The sequence below is a fragment of the Bison bison genome, unplaced genomic scaffold (genome assembly GCF_000754665.1).
Source record: "Bison bison bison isolate TAMUID 2011002044 unplaced genomic scaffold, Bison_UMD1.0 scf7180017864340, whole genome shotgun sequence".
NCBI classification, from domain to species: Eukaryota; Metazoa; Chordata; class Mammalia; order Artiodactyla; family Bovidae; genus Bison; species Bison bison.
This window is the reverse complement of record NW_011494912.1, coordinates 5,247,368-5,264,074: the sequence shown is the minus strand read 5'-3', so window position 1 is coordinate 5,264,074 and position 16,707 is coordinate 5,247,368. Positions and strand designations below refer to the sequence as shown.

The window sequence follows — 16,707 nt, the reverse complement described above, 5'->3', positions numbered from 1 at the left end:
CAAGGATCCACACATTTTCTGCCTTTAAGGAGCTCACAGTCTAGTGAGACAGGTACATTGCAAGCAGCATGATATGGGCAACACTAGAGAATTATGAGGGGCTGTGGGAACACCAAGTGTACGTTAAGGGAGTCAGAGAAAGCGAGGTTTGGAGAAAGAATGAGACCTATACGCTACAGGAACAGATCACCTTTAATGAGGCGAGAAGGGGCAGCAGTCAGATGAGTGAGCTGCTGCCCTAAGTGGAGAAAAGAGGAGGTATACAGGCAACATGGATGCGGAAATACATTGTCTCGAGGGGGCTGTTTTTCTTCAAGATTGTTTGGATTAGTTAACTTTTAACAACAAGGGCAAGGAATTCCTGAGGCCGGCTGAAGACTGGGACTGGCTGGGAGCTGGACCTAATCAATCTTAATGTCCATTCCTTCCTTCGGGGGGCGAGGTGGGGTCGGGGAGTTCTTTGTTCTGTATAGAATGCTGGGGAAGACCCCACCATTGGAGGGAGTTTTAACTCCAGGCTATTTTGAGCCGTGTAGCTTTCCTTCACAAAGGAGGACTATCTAACTCAGATTTGGGGTGGAGGTGGGGGCCGTGTGAGAGAGGACTTTGGAGGATGAAACATCTAAGCTAAGATATAAAGGAAGAACAAGAGTTAGACCGTTCAGCGCCACAGGAGGGAGAGATCCTTGCACGTGGGCTTTGGAGTTCCCAAAGGAGGGGCACTGAGAGTTGGGCATTTAACAATAGAAAGTGTTCAGATGAGAAAGAAAGGGAAAAGAGCCCAAAGGAAAACCTGTAGGAGGGGACAGTGAACATATCATTTCTGTTGGGAGTTGGGACATGAGAACAGTGTCCTTTATTGTATCACTGACTGTGTTCTCTTGTTAATTGTTTACCCCTGTATCTTACCACTGGAACTGAAAGCATCGTGCAGTCAGGTACTTTTATCTCTTTATTGTCCAGCACCTGACCAGGTTGAGAGTGGGTTTCTGAATTTGGGGAGAGTCAAGTGGTTTTAGATACAAGACTGGAAACCCCAGATTGTGCAGGGTTTATGCATGTTAGCGGAGAAGTTTGTGTTTTATTGCTTGGGAAGCAAGTGTTTGTCAGAGGCTTTTGTGATGCCACCAGAACTGTGTTTGAGGAAGATTAGACCGACCTTGGTATGTCAAAGATTCCAAGGGGAAAATGTGCAAGGCAGGGAGGTTGTTCAGAAGGCTTATCTTCCATAGTATTTTGAGAGACTAACCTTGTTCTTCTTGTAGCTTCTGTGCTGCAAGAGTCTTCAGTCATGTCCAACTCTGTGTGACCCCAGAGACGGCAGCCCACCAGGCTCCCCCATCCCTGGAATTCTCCAGACAAGAACACTGGAGTGGGTTGCCATTTCCTTCTCCAATTCATGAAAGTGAAAAGTGAAAGTGAAGTCGCTCAGTCGTGTCCGACTCCTAGCGACCCCATGGACTGCAGCCTACCAGGCTCCTCCGTCCATGGGATTTTCCAGGCAAGAGTACTGGAGTGGGGTGCCATTACCTTCTCCAGCAAGAGTCTTAGGAGATGATAAATAATCTGAGTTTTGATGGTAGTTTTAGAAATGGGGAAGTGGGGCCAATAAGGGAGGGGGAAGAATTGATAAGAATTGTTTGTGCCTATCTGGATTTAAATAAAAGTGCTGTGGGAACTCAGCCTGAGAGAAGTTGTGTGGAAGGAGAGCTATGTGGAGAAAAAGAGCTCTATTTTAGATGGGCTGAATTGGAAGTGGTGATGAATTGTCCACATAAAAATGTCAGTGGACACTTGGGGGATTACTCCAAGAGGCAGTATGGGATTGAGACTCCTGAGAGAGGCCAGGGCTGAAGTTGTCCCTGTAGAGGGGAGAGTTGAGGCCACAGGAGAGGAACTTGAGTCAGATTCTCATGTTCACTGCTACATCTGGGGGTGGGACTTCTCCCCATCCCTGCCAAGTCAGTCAGCCCCTGTCAGCATCTCTAGGGCAGGGAACCCTTACCTCCCAAATTCTCTATTGGGCCATCCCCACCCAAAGTAGAGAAGTGTCCTCATATTTCAGGGGATTACAAAAACTGCCATATAGTTTACATACGATACAGTATCCAGATCTTAAGTGTGCAGTTTGATAGTTTTGACAGTTTGTAGTCTTGTAACCACCACCCAAAACAAGCTATAGGAACATTTTCTTTATTCCAGACAGTTCCCTTATGTCCCAGTCCCCCAGAAAATAGAAATACCTGACTTCCTGATTTCTATCACTATAGATTAATTTTTCTCGTTCTTCATTGTATATCTTTATGCACAATATAGGAAACACACCGATACCCTCCTTGCTGCACCCCACACGAGCCACGCATAAACACGCATACTGACCATTTTGTTCCTTGCGAGAGGCTTTGGACCACGGTCACGAGCTATCAAAGTTTTGCTCTTAGGTGCACATATTCTGTGCTAACTTATCTTCTCTTCAACCCTAAAATTGTACCACAAGTGAAGTATTTTACATCTTTCATATCCTTGGAGCTAAAATGAAGAATTAGAAAGATTTAATTGTCCAACCTGTATGAGAGTTTTATTTCCCTCTAGGGACCCTAGAATACTGGAAATTGGGGACATACATTTTAAAACAGAACTATGTTTATATAGCTTAATTTTCAGTTGTGGCCCATCCCTGCTGGGCATCAAAGGACTTGGCTTTCCAAGTTACATGCCAGCAGAGCGCGAGGAGGTGGTGGACTGGTGACAGCAGAGGCAGCCTGGAGCTGCTGGCCAGGAACTCCCAAGAGCTGAGATGCTGATGGTGGCAGTTCTGAGTTGAGAGCAGAGGCTCCAGTCCCCTGGGCCAGCCAGAGGTCAGGGAAATGAAAGCAAAGCTGGGTCCAGAGCTTGGGCATATCCAGGAACCCATGTCAGGAGCAGAAGGTGGGGCACAAGCCTGGCTTAGCACCTCATCAGTATTTGTTTTATGGTTCTATATAAAAGTTCGATATCAAATTATTCTTAGGACCTAAATGGTGGAGCCAAGAACCTCTCATACCCTTCAGAGTTTGGAGCAGGAATTCCCTGGTGGTCCAGTGACTAGGACTCCATGTTTCCACTGGCGGGGGCACAGGTTTGATCCTGAGTCAGGGACCTACGATGCCTCCTGATGCTCAGTGTAGCCAAAAAAAAGAAACAAAAACGAGTGTGGAGTTGCGCTGGAAGGGCTGTTAGCTGTGTCCAGTCCTCTGCCTGCCCAGTCCAGTGGCGCTTCTCACTGTGGCTTACAGGGCTGCGTCTTCTCTCAGGAGTGTGCTGTTAGGGGCAGGACAGTGCACACCCTCCTGAGGTTTGCCAGCAGGTGAGGCAGATCTTGCCTGACAAGTGGGAGTGCACCCTTTGGGAAGGAGAGATGTCAGAAGGAGTTGACTCCTGGGGCTAGACTAGGTTTTTACCTGAAAGCCCAGAGACAGTGTGTTAGCTAGTGAATGAAGAGATGGAGGTTGTCATGGGGAGAAGCAGGTGGGAGGGTGAGGATGGACTCTGAGTGATTGCTTTTAGGTTGGCTTCGTGAAGTTTGGGGACTGGACACAGAGTCCATCCCCATTCCCTGATGCTCACCGCCTCCAAAATGGCCTGAGATCAGGACTTTCAGAGGCAGAGGACCTGGGGGGATGAGTTGGGAGGTCCTTTAGGAGGGCTCTGTGTGTGGCATCTAGGTGTATGACATTAGGTCAGGATGGGCCCATTGGTGAAGGCAGGAATGGTGACTAGTAATAATGTATTGGTTAAACACGTGCTGACTGAGCATTGGTCTGCATCAGAAATCCTGGGCACCATGTAGGGGTACTGCAGTGAACAGAAGGGCAAGGCCCCCACTCTTATGAGCCATACATTCCACTGTGAGGAGACTGATGATAAAAATAAGCAAATGAGTGAGTACAGGTGAAGACAATGAACTCATACTTCACAAGGATCACCCTGACTGCCGTGTGAAGTTTAGACTATAGGGAGAAAGCAGAAGCAAAAAGCCCAGTTGGCAAGTACTGTGTCCTTGGGAGAGAGATGCTAGTACTTTGGTCTAGAATGCTAGTACTTTGCTAGCCCCTGGAGATGGGCTTGGAATATGTATATTTAGGTGTTGTTGCTTAGTCACTAAGTCATGTCCGACTCTTTTGGGACCCCATGGACTATAACCCACCAGGCTCCTCTGTCCATGGGTTTTCCAGGCAAGAATACTAGAGTGGCTTGGCATTTCCTTCGCCAGGGGATCTTCCCGACCCAGGGCTCAAACCTGCGTCTCCTACATTGGCAGGCAGATTCTTTACTATGAAGCCACCTGGGAAGCCCAATATATTGAGGTTGTAGAGCTAATAGATGGGAGCTAATGGGAGGGAAATGAGGGATTAGACATGTGACCTCGAGTAACTTGGTGGATAATGGTGTTGTTTATTGAGACAGGGAAGACTAAAAGACAAGAAGATATTGGAGATGTGGGCTTGTGTAATTTAAACCTTCTTTTCTGGCTACATTATACTTGAGCTACCTATCAGGCATCCACATGGAGCCTGGAGCTCAGTGGAGAGGTCAAGTAGAGGCTATGATTTGGGAGTCATTGGTATACAGGGGGTATTCCAGGGACTGGATGAATCCCCTAGACTCTAGGGGAGTGGTGGTTGTCAACTAACGGTGACTTTGCCCTTCTTGCAGGGGACATTTGGTGACGTCTGGAAACATTTGTAATTGGAGGGTGGGAGTTGGTACTGGCTTCTGCTGGAAGGGGCTGGGGATCCTGCTAAACATCCCGTGGTACACAGGTCAGCCCCACCACCAAGAATTACCTGGCCTCGCATGTCAGTGGTACCAAGGCTGAGAAGCTCTGTCCCAGAGTGAGAGTGTAGGTAGAGAAGAGAGGAGATGACTGTGTCTGAGGGTGTGCTCGTGGGGAGAGTTGGAGCCATCTGAGAGGGAAGTGGAAGCCTAGAGAGTGGGGGGTCCTGGGAGCGGAGAGTGTTTGGGGAAGGAGGCATTCAAGTGGGTTACAGAGGAATGACTAAATGGATTAGGCAGGAGGAGTATTTGTGATGACCTTGATAAGAGCAGTTTCTGTGGTTTGGGGTTAGAAGTTCCAGGGGAGAAATTTGTACCAATAGCTAACAGTTACCGAGCCCTTCCTCCCTGCTCAGAATGTCTTCCGTGTGTAATTTCATTGATCCACACACAACAAGTACTATTATCCTTGTTCTACAGAAATGGCAATACTATTTTTACCCCCATTTAACAGAGGCAGAAACTGAGGCACAAAAAGGCTAATTATTCCCTGAGGTCAGGCAGCCAAGAATAAGTGGCACAACAGGGGTTCAGTCTAGAGTTCAGAGGTGAGGAAGTGGAGGCCGTGTAGACATATCCCTTTTGAAAGGTCTCAGGTGACAAAGGGAACAGAGACAGGCACGGAGGATGCTGGCACGCCACTGGGAATGACCTACATGGAGACCGAAACTGATGGTGTTGGAGGGGAGGCTGAGAACTGAGGTGCTGGAGGAGGCGAGAAGGTTCAGGGCCCAAGACGAGGGGTTAGCCTTTCTGGGGAGCATCGTATTGGCAATTCTGAAGTGGACCCTAACTGTCCACTTGAGCAAGATTGTCCCTGGACTTGACTGGCCTGCAGAGGTCTGCTGGCTGCTCCTGGTCACTGCTGGCTGCTCCTGGTCACTCCCACCCCGGCTAAAAGGTAACCTCCTTGCAGGAAGCTTCTGCACAGGCCTTCTCCCCTCAGTGTCCGGGGGCAGCAGAGACTGTTGTGCCCAGGAACCAAGAGCAGCCCTGTAAGCAGGAGCCACAGCCCAGGCTGGCCGGGCAGTTCTATCAGTACCAGTGAGTGATGTGCCACCTTCCACGAAGCACCACGATCTTTACAATAAGCCCACAAGGCCCCTCACAAGGGACCTGCACCAGCCTCCCCAGGGTCTCCGTCATCACTCTCTTCCCACTGTCGTCACCCCCAGACTCCTTTGGAAACCTCAGGTGCTAAGTTCCCTCCTGCTCTCAGGAGTGTCCCCACCTCCTTCATCCTCTCTCCCTCCTCCACCTGCCTAAGTCTTGCCTAACCTCCTGTCTCAGCAATCACATCTCAGACAGCCCTTCTCTGACCACCCATCCCCTGACTAGGCGAGGCCCTCCTGTTGGCACCTCCTGTGACACTGGATGCTGACCCTTTTATAATGCTTTCCCTGCTTAACGAAGTATTTTTTGGTCCAATGTCTGCATTCCACGCTTGACTGTAATCTTCATGAGGGTGGGTCTAGTTGACCACAGTTATTTCCAGTGCCTGGCATGTAGTAGGTGTTCAGTGATGATTTACTGAAAGAAGAAATGAATTGGTGACTGTTTTACAGCCTGTTTTATTCAGATATGTTGTGTGCAATGTTTATCTCCCCTACACACATTTCACTTTAAGTTTTTGAAGTTTCTTTGATCACTTTGGTGATTATTTTCACCTTTGTTTGAACACATGTTAAGAAAGTTTAATTATCTTACTTGGTAGTCCTTCATCTAAAATAGAAAGATGTACTAAGCTTTTGGGCTTCCCTGATAGCTCAGTTGGTAAAGAATTTGCCTGAAATGCAGGAGACTGTGGTTCAATTCCTGGGTTGGGAAGATCCCTTGGAGAAGGAATAGGCTACCCACGCCAGTATTCTTGGGCTTCCCTTGTGGCTCAGCTGCTAAAGAATCCACCTGCAATGCGGGAGACCTGGGTTCGATCCCTGGGTTGGGAAGATCCCCTGGAAAAGGGAAAGGCTACCCACTCAATAATATTCTGGCCTGGAGAATTCCATGGACTGAATAGTCCATGGGGTCACAAAGAGTCGGACACAACTGAGCGACTTTCACTTCACTGAGCTTTCATTAATACGTTATGGATTCTTTCCTGTAGGATGACCGGTTTGGTTTTGTGTGAACCAACAGAGCTTTATAACATCTTGAATCAGGTCACAAAACTATCCAGATTAACTGAACCCAACTACCTCTGTTTATTGGGTGAGTACTTTATTTATGGGTGTGGAGGTCTTAGCTGTGGCAGGTGGGGTCTTCCGTGGCGGTGGGCAGACTCTCTCGTTGTAGTGTGAGGGCTTAGTGGCTCCACAGCATGTGGAATCTTAGGGATCGAACCTGCACCCCCTGCTTTGGAAGAGGGCTTCTTAACCACTGGACCACCAGGGAAGTCCCAGTTACACTTGTTTTTAAGCCAGATAGACCATGTCTCTGACCTTTGCTCAAGACTATGCGATGAAGATTCACTTATGTTGTTGCATGGAGCTAGAGTGTAGTTAGTTCATTTTTGTTATTAGATCATTAAATTCTGATTTAATAATCTAATTTAATCGGTAGTGTACTATTGCAATAGGGAGGAGCCCAGAGTGAACAGGACTCCAGTTTGCACAGAGGCCTTTGCGATGGAGAATGAGGGAGTAGAGAAGGGGAATGTGGGGCTCAGAGTCAGGGAAGTGAAAACTACGAACTGGGTGGGAGTTGGACCATGTGAGACCCAAGGGGGCTCGCTAACTGGTGCTTATCGAAGCTAGGCTCTACCCTCCTCAGAGGCGGGGGCAGGGGCCCTGTCTTCAGGTGCCAGCTGGAGCAAGCAGTAAGTTCTTTGGCGGCCTTGAGTGTCCTCAGGCAGACACTTCACAAGGGCTGGAGTCAGCCTTGGAGGTACTCTTGAGCTGTATCTGAAGGTAAAGATGTCTTCAGATGTAGTTTTTTTCCCCCATTGATTTCTAAGTTCTTTACAAATTCTGGATACAAGATTTTGTTGGTTATTTGTATTAGAGCTATTATCTCTGTTTCTGGCTCATCGTTTTACTTTAACGTATTTTAGTGCTCTCATTGGTCACGTGTTCCTTTGCAAAAGCAGTTACTCATTCGATGCTTTTCCTTTTCAGATGTGCGGTCCAAACGGGAGTATGATGAAAGCCACGTGATTACAGCACTCCTTGTGAAGAAGGTATACTGACAAGAGTCCGAATGTGGGGCGGACGGGCTACCTTACTGGAGGGCCGGAAGAATGGGAGGGTTTATCCGAGGTCCAGGAGGGGCACCTCCTACTGGACACCGTGGGCGGCAGGGGCAGGACCCCGTGTGTCCACCACAAGGGTCTCTGACACTGTCACATACTCCCTGAGGCCTCTCCCTGTCCCCCATGGTCAACAGCTTCATTAAGAAATGTTTATTTAATTCTTTGATGTGCCAGGCAATGTTATGAACCCTGGGGTTGTGACTTTTGCCCATTCAGGCCTGTCTGCTTACTTCCCTCTTCACGGCAGATTTTGGATTTGGTCTCCATCGCCCACACCCTTCTCCAGAGGATGTCAGTAGTTCCAGTGGCCGCAGCTGCTCTCTCAGCACCTGTGCCAGGGCTCCTAATCAGCTGTGGGCTGGTCACTAGACCACTGTTCTTTGGCCAGGGTATCGTCTCTGGTCCAGTCAGCCGTGGACAGCTTCTCCCAGGGGGGACCATGGGTGTGGAAGACTCTTGGAACGTGGCAGCCTCTCTGGTCCACTCTCAGGGCTTCCGGGCCTGTGTGTAGTCAAGGAAGGGGGAGCTGTCCCACCTGGGCTCCTCCCAGTGCTGGTGTGCAGGGCGTGTGGGCTCAGCCTAACCCACCCGCCAACAGGCTTCTCCGGTGGTTTCTTTAGAGGGCAGGCAAATATCTAATCCCGGAGTCTGTGGATCTGGAGTGTGTGGAATACTGTGTGGTATACGATAACAACACCATCTCCCTGGAGCTAATGCTGAAAGACGACAGCACTGATGACGGCAAGCACAGTGAGTCTTTACCAGAGCAGCAGGACGAAGAGTTAAGCTACTGAGCGCCTTTGCCACATGCCGGGAGCTCTGCCTGGGCCACCTCTACAGAGCAGCCCTATGGGCATGGCAGTATCAGAACCTGGGAAGGGTCTGGGTTGTTTCCTTCTTTGCAAGGTGACAAGTGAGCCTGCCATGGTTTCATGGATGCTGGCACAAGGCCTGAGGCTCCTGGCTCAGAGATAAAAGACTTTATTTCTCAGAGCAATAAAAGTGGCCAGAAGACAGTGGGTGGTGGTGTTAGAGACCTCTGAGCTTAGGGGGCCTAAATCTTTTCTAACAAACATGCAGAAAGCCTGCCTGCCCTTGACTCTGGAGGGAGGAACTGTCTCTATCATCCGAGGCTGTTTATTACACAGATATCCTTGAAAAGCCAGCGCCTTTGTTCAGAGGACATGTAGAAACATGAAAGGCCGTGGAGAGTGGTCTCCTAGTAAGTAACGTCTCTGTTTTATAGGGGAGGAAACTGGAGTCCAGGAAGGTGAAATAAGTCGTTCCCCATGTCTGGGACCGTGGGTTTCTACTGCTATGTAACAAATTACCCCCAAAGTCAGTAGTTTAATACCATAATCGTTAGTTGTCTGCTTGTTTCTGTGGCATTCGGGAGCACTTAGCTGGGAGATTCTTGCCTATCCTGAGGCTGTAGACATGACGTCAGCCAGGCTGCTGTCCCGAGAAGGTGAGATGGGGCCAGGATGACATGCCTCCGAGATGGTCACTCCCGTGGGAATAGCCAGGAGTCCTCTGTTCCTCACTGCACGAACTTATGCAGAGGGCTGCTTAGACGGCCTCACGACAGGGCAGCTGGTTTCCCCAGAGGGAATGGGCCAAGACAGAGGGAGAGAAGGGGACAGCTACGCGCCTATTTATGACCTGGTCTTGAGATGGAAATACTAGGTCACATTCTGTTCATTAGAAGCAAGTCACTGAGTACAGCCCACCCCTGCAGGCTGCTGCTGCTGCTGCTAAGTCGCTTCAGTCGTGTCCGATTCTGTGTGACCCCATAGACGGCAGCCCACCAGGCTCCCCTGTCCCTGGGATTCTCCAGGCAAGAACACTGGAGCGGGTTGCCATTTCCTTCTCCAACCCCTACAGGAGAGGGGAATTAAACTAAAGGGAAGCATTTGAAAGCGTTTGTGGGAAGAGTTTTTAAACCACCACACCTAGTAAGTGGTGGGGCCAGGATTCAAACCCGAGTGATCCTGGAGAACAGTCACTTCATCCTCGAGCTGGACCGCGGCCAGTTCCAGTCTGCTTCACTGAGGCTCCGCTGCATTCTCCATTCAGCCCCTGCTTTGGGCTGACCACGCGTTGCTGCTGCCTGCCGGCTCAGTGACCGATAGGGGTGGATGAGTTCCATGGGCTGGGCACTCATACCAGTGGCCACTGGGTGGCGTTAGGCTTCCGCCTGTAATAACACCAGTTTTCCCAGGAGGCCCTTAGCCAGGAAATTGTCCCCTCTTTGCTACACTCGTCCCTGGTCTGCAATCCTAGGATTGTCGGCTGAACCCTGAAGTCCTAGGAAATGGTGGTCGGTGAAAACAATCCCCTCTACACTCTGTACCTGACCTCACTTTAGCACTACGGAGTCGCCATCCTTACTCAGTAAGAAATCACAATCACAGAACAACAAATCCCAAAACCACACTCTGATGATTTGCTTACTCGGGGAAGGTTGCACAGTCAGGGACGACCGCAGTGGCCAGTGGCTTGACGGCCACAGTGTTCTTTGTTTACTGATATGGCAAGCAACATTCTTTGTCCATAGTGTATACTAGAGAGAAGTTGAACATGTGCACACAAAACCTTGTACATGGGTGTTCCTGGCAGTCTGATAATAGCCACAAAATGGGAACACCTGAAATAGTCATCAACAGATCAGTGGATAAACCAGACATGGAGAACCACACAGAGGAATATTATTCAGCTGTGAAAAAGGATGGAGTGCTGACACTGGCTGCAACATAGATGAACTTTGACAACATCATGCCCAGTGAAAGAAACCAGACGCAGAACGCCACATTTATACAATTCCATTTCTATAAAATGTCCAAAATAGGTCGAGCCGTAAGAAATTAGGTTAGTGGTTGCTTAGAGCTGAATGTTTGCAGGGAAGTGAGAAATGAAACCCCCTAACTGGTACATGGTTTCTCTTGGAGGTGATTAAAATGTTCTGAAATTGACCGCAGTGATGGTTGCATAACTGGGAATACATTAAAAACGTTAATTTATATACTTTAAATGAATGAATTGTGTGGTATATCATTTATGATATTGTATATACATATATGTGGCTCAGCTGGTAAAGAATCCACCTGAAATGTGGGAGACCTGGGTTGGGAAGATCCCCCGCAGAAGGGAAAGGCTACCCACACCGGTGTTGGCCTCGAGAATTCCATGAGTATAGTCTGTGTGGTCACAGAGTCGGACATGACCCAGCGACTGTCGCTTTCATAGGCACGCGCACACTTCACTTGTCTTGGATCGTCCTTCCTTGCAACAGTATGGAAACGAAAAGGAAATCTTGGAGTTTACAGACAAAGATCAGCTTACTCGGTGGTGAATCGCTTTTTAAATTTTAATTGTAGCTTTCATCTCTATTTATATTCACTTCAGTTTCCTCGATAATTGTTTTCCAGAGTGGAGTGCCTGCCCACTGGGCCTCTAGGCACACGGTGAGCACAGAGGGGACAGTCATCTCTTTGGTCTCTGCTCTTAGGAATAGTGCTTGGAGCGGCTGTTGAGTGTGGCAGAGCCCTGACCCACCTCACGCGCCACCCCGTCCTTATCCTGAGAGGAGGCTACGAGCTCTTCTCTGCCATGTATCACTTCTTCCGGACACAGAAGATCATCTGGATGCCTCAGGCAAGCTGTGCACCGAGCACAGGCAGGCTCGGGCGGGAGTGGGGCCTTTCCCTGGGGGCCGAAGGGGTCGAGAGCAGGGCTGGAGAAGCAGGAGACAAATGACGTGGAAAAGGTGGAAGAGGTGTTGACAGAGGCTTGGGAATGAACTCGGGCAGCCAGGAGGTGCAGTCCAGTCCAGTGTGATGAATTATAAGTGCCAGATGGAGGCAGAGCCAGTGTGGCGTTTCATCAGTGAGGCCGGTTTAGAGAGCAGGGATCCGCGGCGGGGGTTCTGGGTGATGGGCCGTGGTCAAAGCCACACAGGCGGGGCCATCCTTAGCCGTCTGGCCTCACGAACCCTGGCTGGGTCCAGAGAATACAACGAAAGGGTGAGAGAGCAGCCCCTGCCTACAAGGATTCCTTTGTCTAGTGGGGGAGACCAGGGCTGTGACAAGGTGTGGCCGAGGTGTTACACAAGGTGTCCGGAGCCAAATCAGAGGGTGAATAAGGTGAGCACTGGGATGCAGTGACAGGCAGACAGGGGCACTCCCTGCGGGGATTTCATAGCATCCGGTTTCTTGAAGAGTCAGGAGTGAAGTGGAATGTGGACCTGCAGGGGTCTCATTCTTTCTAGCGATTACTTCAGCCGTGCTGTCACTCACCGTGGGCAGCATCATGGGCCGATAACATACTTTCCAACCACTCTCGGTTATGAAAAATTTCAGTTTCATCATATTATAAAACAACTGGAGAAGTGTGCCTAGGAACTGGAATTTGGTGATAGTAAGGAGTTCCACCTGATGCGAAGAGCTGACTCATTGGAAAAGACCCTGATGCTGGGAAAGATTGAGGGCAAGAGAAGGGGACGACAGAGGATGAGAGGGTTGGATGGCATCACCGACTCGATGGACATGAGTCTGAGCAAGCTCTGGGAGTTGGTGATGGACAGGGAAGCCTGGTGTGCTGCAGTCCACGGGGTCACAAAGAGTCGGACATGACTGAGCGACTGAACAGCAAGGAATTATTATTATATATTTTTTAAGGTTGTGATGACATTATTATGGCTACGTTTCTGAAAACGCGAGTCTCTATCTTTTAGAGATACATAATGAGATATTTATAATTAAAATAACATGATGTCTAGAATGTCCTTCAAAATAATCTGGGGAGGGTCGGGAAGTTGGAGGTACATATGAAACAAAATGGGCCATTAGTTGATAATGAATGCTTGCTGAAGGGTGAGAGATCCAGAGGTTTGTTACATTATTCTCTCTACTTTTGAAATAATTTTTTAAAAGGGAATAAACAGTCCAGTACAGGCTAGACTAGTTTAGCCTCAACCCAGGTCTTCTTTCTTCTCCCTTCCTGGAGTTGGGCAGCTTTCCATTGTCTGTGGGCTCGGGACTGGGAATGGGGAGGAGTGTATGGTAGCTTCAGGGATACCTCCTTACTTCCCCTCTTCTGGTCCTGGTCCCTTTGGTGCTGGGGGTCCGGGTGGGCCCTGTCTTGTGTGACTGGCTGCTTATCAGTGGTGGGGACGTGCTTTCTTCTCATTTTGCCCCGCCTGGTTCTGTGTGCCACAGATGATGGCCTTTGAGGCTGGTTTCCTTTCCATCTGTTACCAAGGATCCTTCAGAGAGAGCCAGCTGAGAATTCCTGACAGGAATGCCCCCAGGTCCCTTCCCTTCCCTTGGCAGCTCACGACCTCCCACCCCATCCACATTCCTTCACCTGAAGCCCAGAATGAGCCCCCGGAGGGTGTGATGATGGGAATGAGGCTGCTCCTGGCCTTGCTGGCACGGCTGCTCCAGCCAGCCCGTATGAAAAGGCGGGGACCCATGCCTGGGGTCATACCTGTTCCCAAACACAGGGTATGCGTGTGACGCTCTCCAGGGCACTTCGTCACCTTCCGCTGAGCTGTGATTCTTAGCTCAGCAGCTGTACAGCCAGTCTTCCCGGGCCCCCCAGGCACCCCTCTTTTCTCCCAGAGGAGCGTCCTTACTGGCTTTGCAGGGACGAAAGAGGGCCTTTCTTGTCTGCAAACATGACATGCTCATAACTCACCTTCTTTCTTTTTCTTTTTTTTAATATTCACTTTTGGCTGCAGTGGTCTTTGCTGCTGTGCATGGGCGGAGAGCAGGGGCTGCTCTTGTTGCGGTGCTTGGGCCTCTCATTGCAGGGGCTTCTCTTTTTGCGGAGCACGGGCTTCAGTAGTTGCAGTGCATGGGCTTAGTTATCCCGTGGCACGTGGGATCTTCCCAGATCAGGGATCAAACCCTTGTCCTCACCATTGGCAGGCAGATTCTTAACCACTGGATCACCACAAAAGCCCCTTTATTTTCTTTTAAAGCTTTAGGAAGTTGGAATTGGCATAGGTTAAAACAGCACATACTTAGAATGTACAGTTCGGTCAGTTCTGACGTGTATACCCCTGAGACTGGTCCTTGCCCCATCTTCTTAGGTAGTTTGGGAAGAGGGATGGGGTGGTATCTAGTAGGGCCTGGACAGGTGAGTTCTATGCTGCTTGTTCGAGGCCCTCGTAGGATGTACGTTCCTAGATTGGCTTCTCCCTACTTCGGGACTTTTGTTACTAATTCAGGGGCAAGAATGAAAGCCCCACTCCCTTCCTGTTATGTGTTTTGACACGTTATGAAGCAGACGTGTCTCTGCTGCTCCCCAAGGAACTCCTACCAGAGGGATGGAGGCACGGAGTTTAGACTCTGAGATGGCCCCTCTACTTTAGACAGAGTGACTTCTAATTTCCTGTTTTATATGTTGTTGTCTAGTCACTAAGTCATGTCCAACTATTTGTGACCCCATGGACTATAGCTGTGTCGGGAGAAAGCAGTGGGCTCAATTTGGACACGTTAGTTTGTGATACTGGTTTCTCTTACATTTGTTGACGTGGTTATCAAAACTGTGTCCTCTAGAATTAACAGGCAGTGGCTGTTTAGAGCAGAGCATTTTTTTATCCATGTCACACCCACTCCCCCACGGCCCTTAAAACTATTGGGAAAGTAGGCTGGTTCGAAAGCATCAGGAAGATCCTTGACAGATTTGTGGTGAGACTGAGTGAGATTCTCCAGGTGAAACCAGGAGGAGTCCACTTGGCTCCAGCAAGCTGAGCATCCTGAGGGGGTGGTCACCCAGAACCCTGGGGAGTGCTTTGGGTCACATTTGCAGGTGGTGGGCCTGCCTGCCCGCATGTGGAAGGGCCGAATGTCTCACAGACTTGGGGGTTGACTTGGAGTGGTGTCTGCTTATTGATAAAAAAGCTTTTGAGGTCGACAGTTTTGGAGGAGTGTGGGCTGGTGGGGGGTTCACTGGGAGGGGAGGTGTGCTGAAGCCACAAGGCTCTGAAAGGCGCACATGGGCTACACACTAGCTTGAGGTCTTAAGATGTTGTTTCTGAGTTGAACTTGGAGCCAGAGGTGGTTTAGAACTGGTTTGACCTTTAAAATTATATTGGTTAGCATTTCCTATGGAAAACTGGTGAAAAATAGGGGTTTTCTAGACAGTTTGAACATTCTTTGGCATTGCCCTGCTTTGGGATTGGAATGAAATCAGTCCTGTGGCCACAGCTGAGTTTTCCAAATTTGATGCTGAAGCGGAAGCTCCAATAACTTTGGCCAATGATGCAAAGAGCCAACTCATTGGAAAAGAGCCTGATGCTGAGAAAGATTGAAGGCAGAAGGAGAAGAGGGCAGCCGAGGATGAGATGGCTAGATAGCATCACTGACTCAATGGACATGAGTCTGAGCAAACTCTGGGATACAGTGAAGGACAGGGAAGCCTGGCATGCTACATACAGTCTATGGGGTCGCAAAGAGTTAGACACAACTCAGCGACTGAACAACCACCACCACCACCAGATCATATTCAATAAACATCAATTTATTCAATGCTAGTGGATTTCTTTTTCTTTTTTTCTTGTGAGGTTATGCCTAGGTTTTATATTACTAAATATAACAAGTAAGTTTTCAGTCTATGCCAACAATAAACAAGTATCCACTGTTTTATTACAGACATCTGAACTACAAGAGGTCACCCAAGGAACCATTAGGGGAATTTTCATTAGTTCTGGAGGCATGCTTTGAGAACAGTCTTAGACTGGTGTGCTTCTCTGGCTTATTTATAAGTCTCATTAATAATTGTTTAATTATTTTTATTAATAATTGTTTCTAACCACCTGATGGGTGCTCTAATAATCTTTCCTTGGAAACACTCAAATTTTGTGATCCAACCCCCCAGCTTTATTGAGGTATAATTGACATATAAGACTGTGTAAGTATAAGGCATACAACATGATTTGATACACATATATGTTGCCACTTCCCTGGTGGCTCAGATGGTAAAGAATCTGCCTGACATGCAGGATACCCGGGTTTGATCTCTGGGTCAGGCAGATCTCCTGGAGAAGAGAATGGCTACCCACTCCAGTATTCTTGCCTGGAGAATCCCATGGACAAAGGAGCCTGGAGGGCTATAGTCCATGGGGTCCCACAGAGTCAGACAGGACTGAGCAACTAACACTTTCACTTCATATGTTGCAAGATGATTACCATAGTAAAATGAGCACATCCATCACCTCACACAATTACCATTTATGTGTGTGTGAGTGATGAGAACATTTAAGATGTACTTTCTAGAAATTTTGTTAAAATTTCAAGTATATAATACTGTGTTGTTAACTGTAGTCACCATGCTGTACATTAGATCCCCAGAACAGCATCGGACCTTGCTTCTATCACCAGTCACATCCACAACAAGAGATGGCGAGAGTGAACGTCGACATTCTAGGAATCAGCGAACTAAAATGGACTAGAATGGGTGAATTTAACTCAGATGACCATTATATCTACTACTGCAGGCAGGAATCCCTCAGAAGAAATGGAGTAGCCATCATGGTCAACAAGAGTTCAAAATGCAGTACTTGGATGCAGTCTCAAAAACGACAGAATGATCTCTGTTCGTTTCCAAGGCAAACCATTCAATATCACAGTAATCCAAGT

At 48.6% G+C, this 16,707-nt stretch overlaps 1 protein-coding gene across 4 annotated transcripts in view; it reads left to right on the top strand.

Annotated features, from left to right (window-relative positions):
• STYXL1 (serine/threonine/tyrosine interacting-like 1) overlaps nt 1-16,707 on the top strand; it is a 34,012-nt gene that overhangs the window by 2,343 nt on the left and 14,962 nt on the right. For 3 of the 4 annotated variants that reach the window (XM_010854322.1, XM_010854321.1, XM_010854320.1), the window contains exons 2-5: nt 6,920-7,023; nt 7,929-7,990; nt 8,683-8,812; nt 11,571-11,716. In XM_010854322.1, the coding sequence (XP_010852624.1) occupies nt 6,921-7,023; nt 7,929-7,990; nt 8,683-8,812; nt 11,571-11,716 (441 nt within the window). In that variant the 5' untranslated portion in view covers nt 6,920. The remainder of the gene's footprint in view (nt 1-6,919; nt 7,024-7,928; nt 7,991-8,682; nt 8,813-11,570; nt 11,717-16,707) is intronic. The other variant, XM_010854323.1, reaches the window with a different exon arrangement.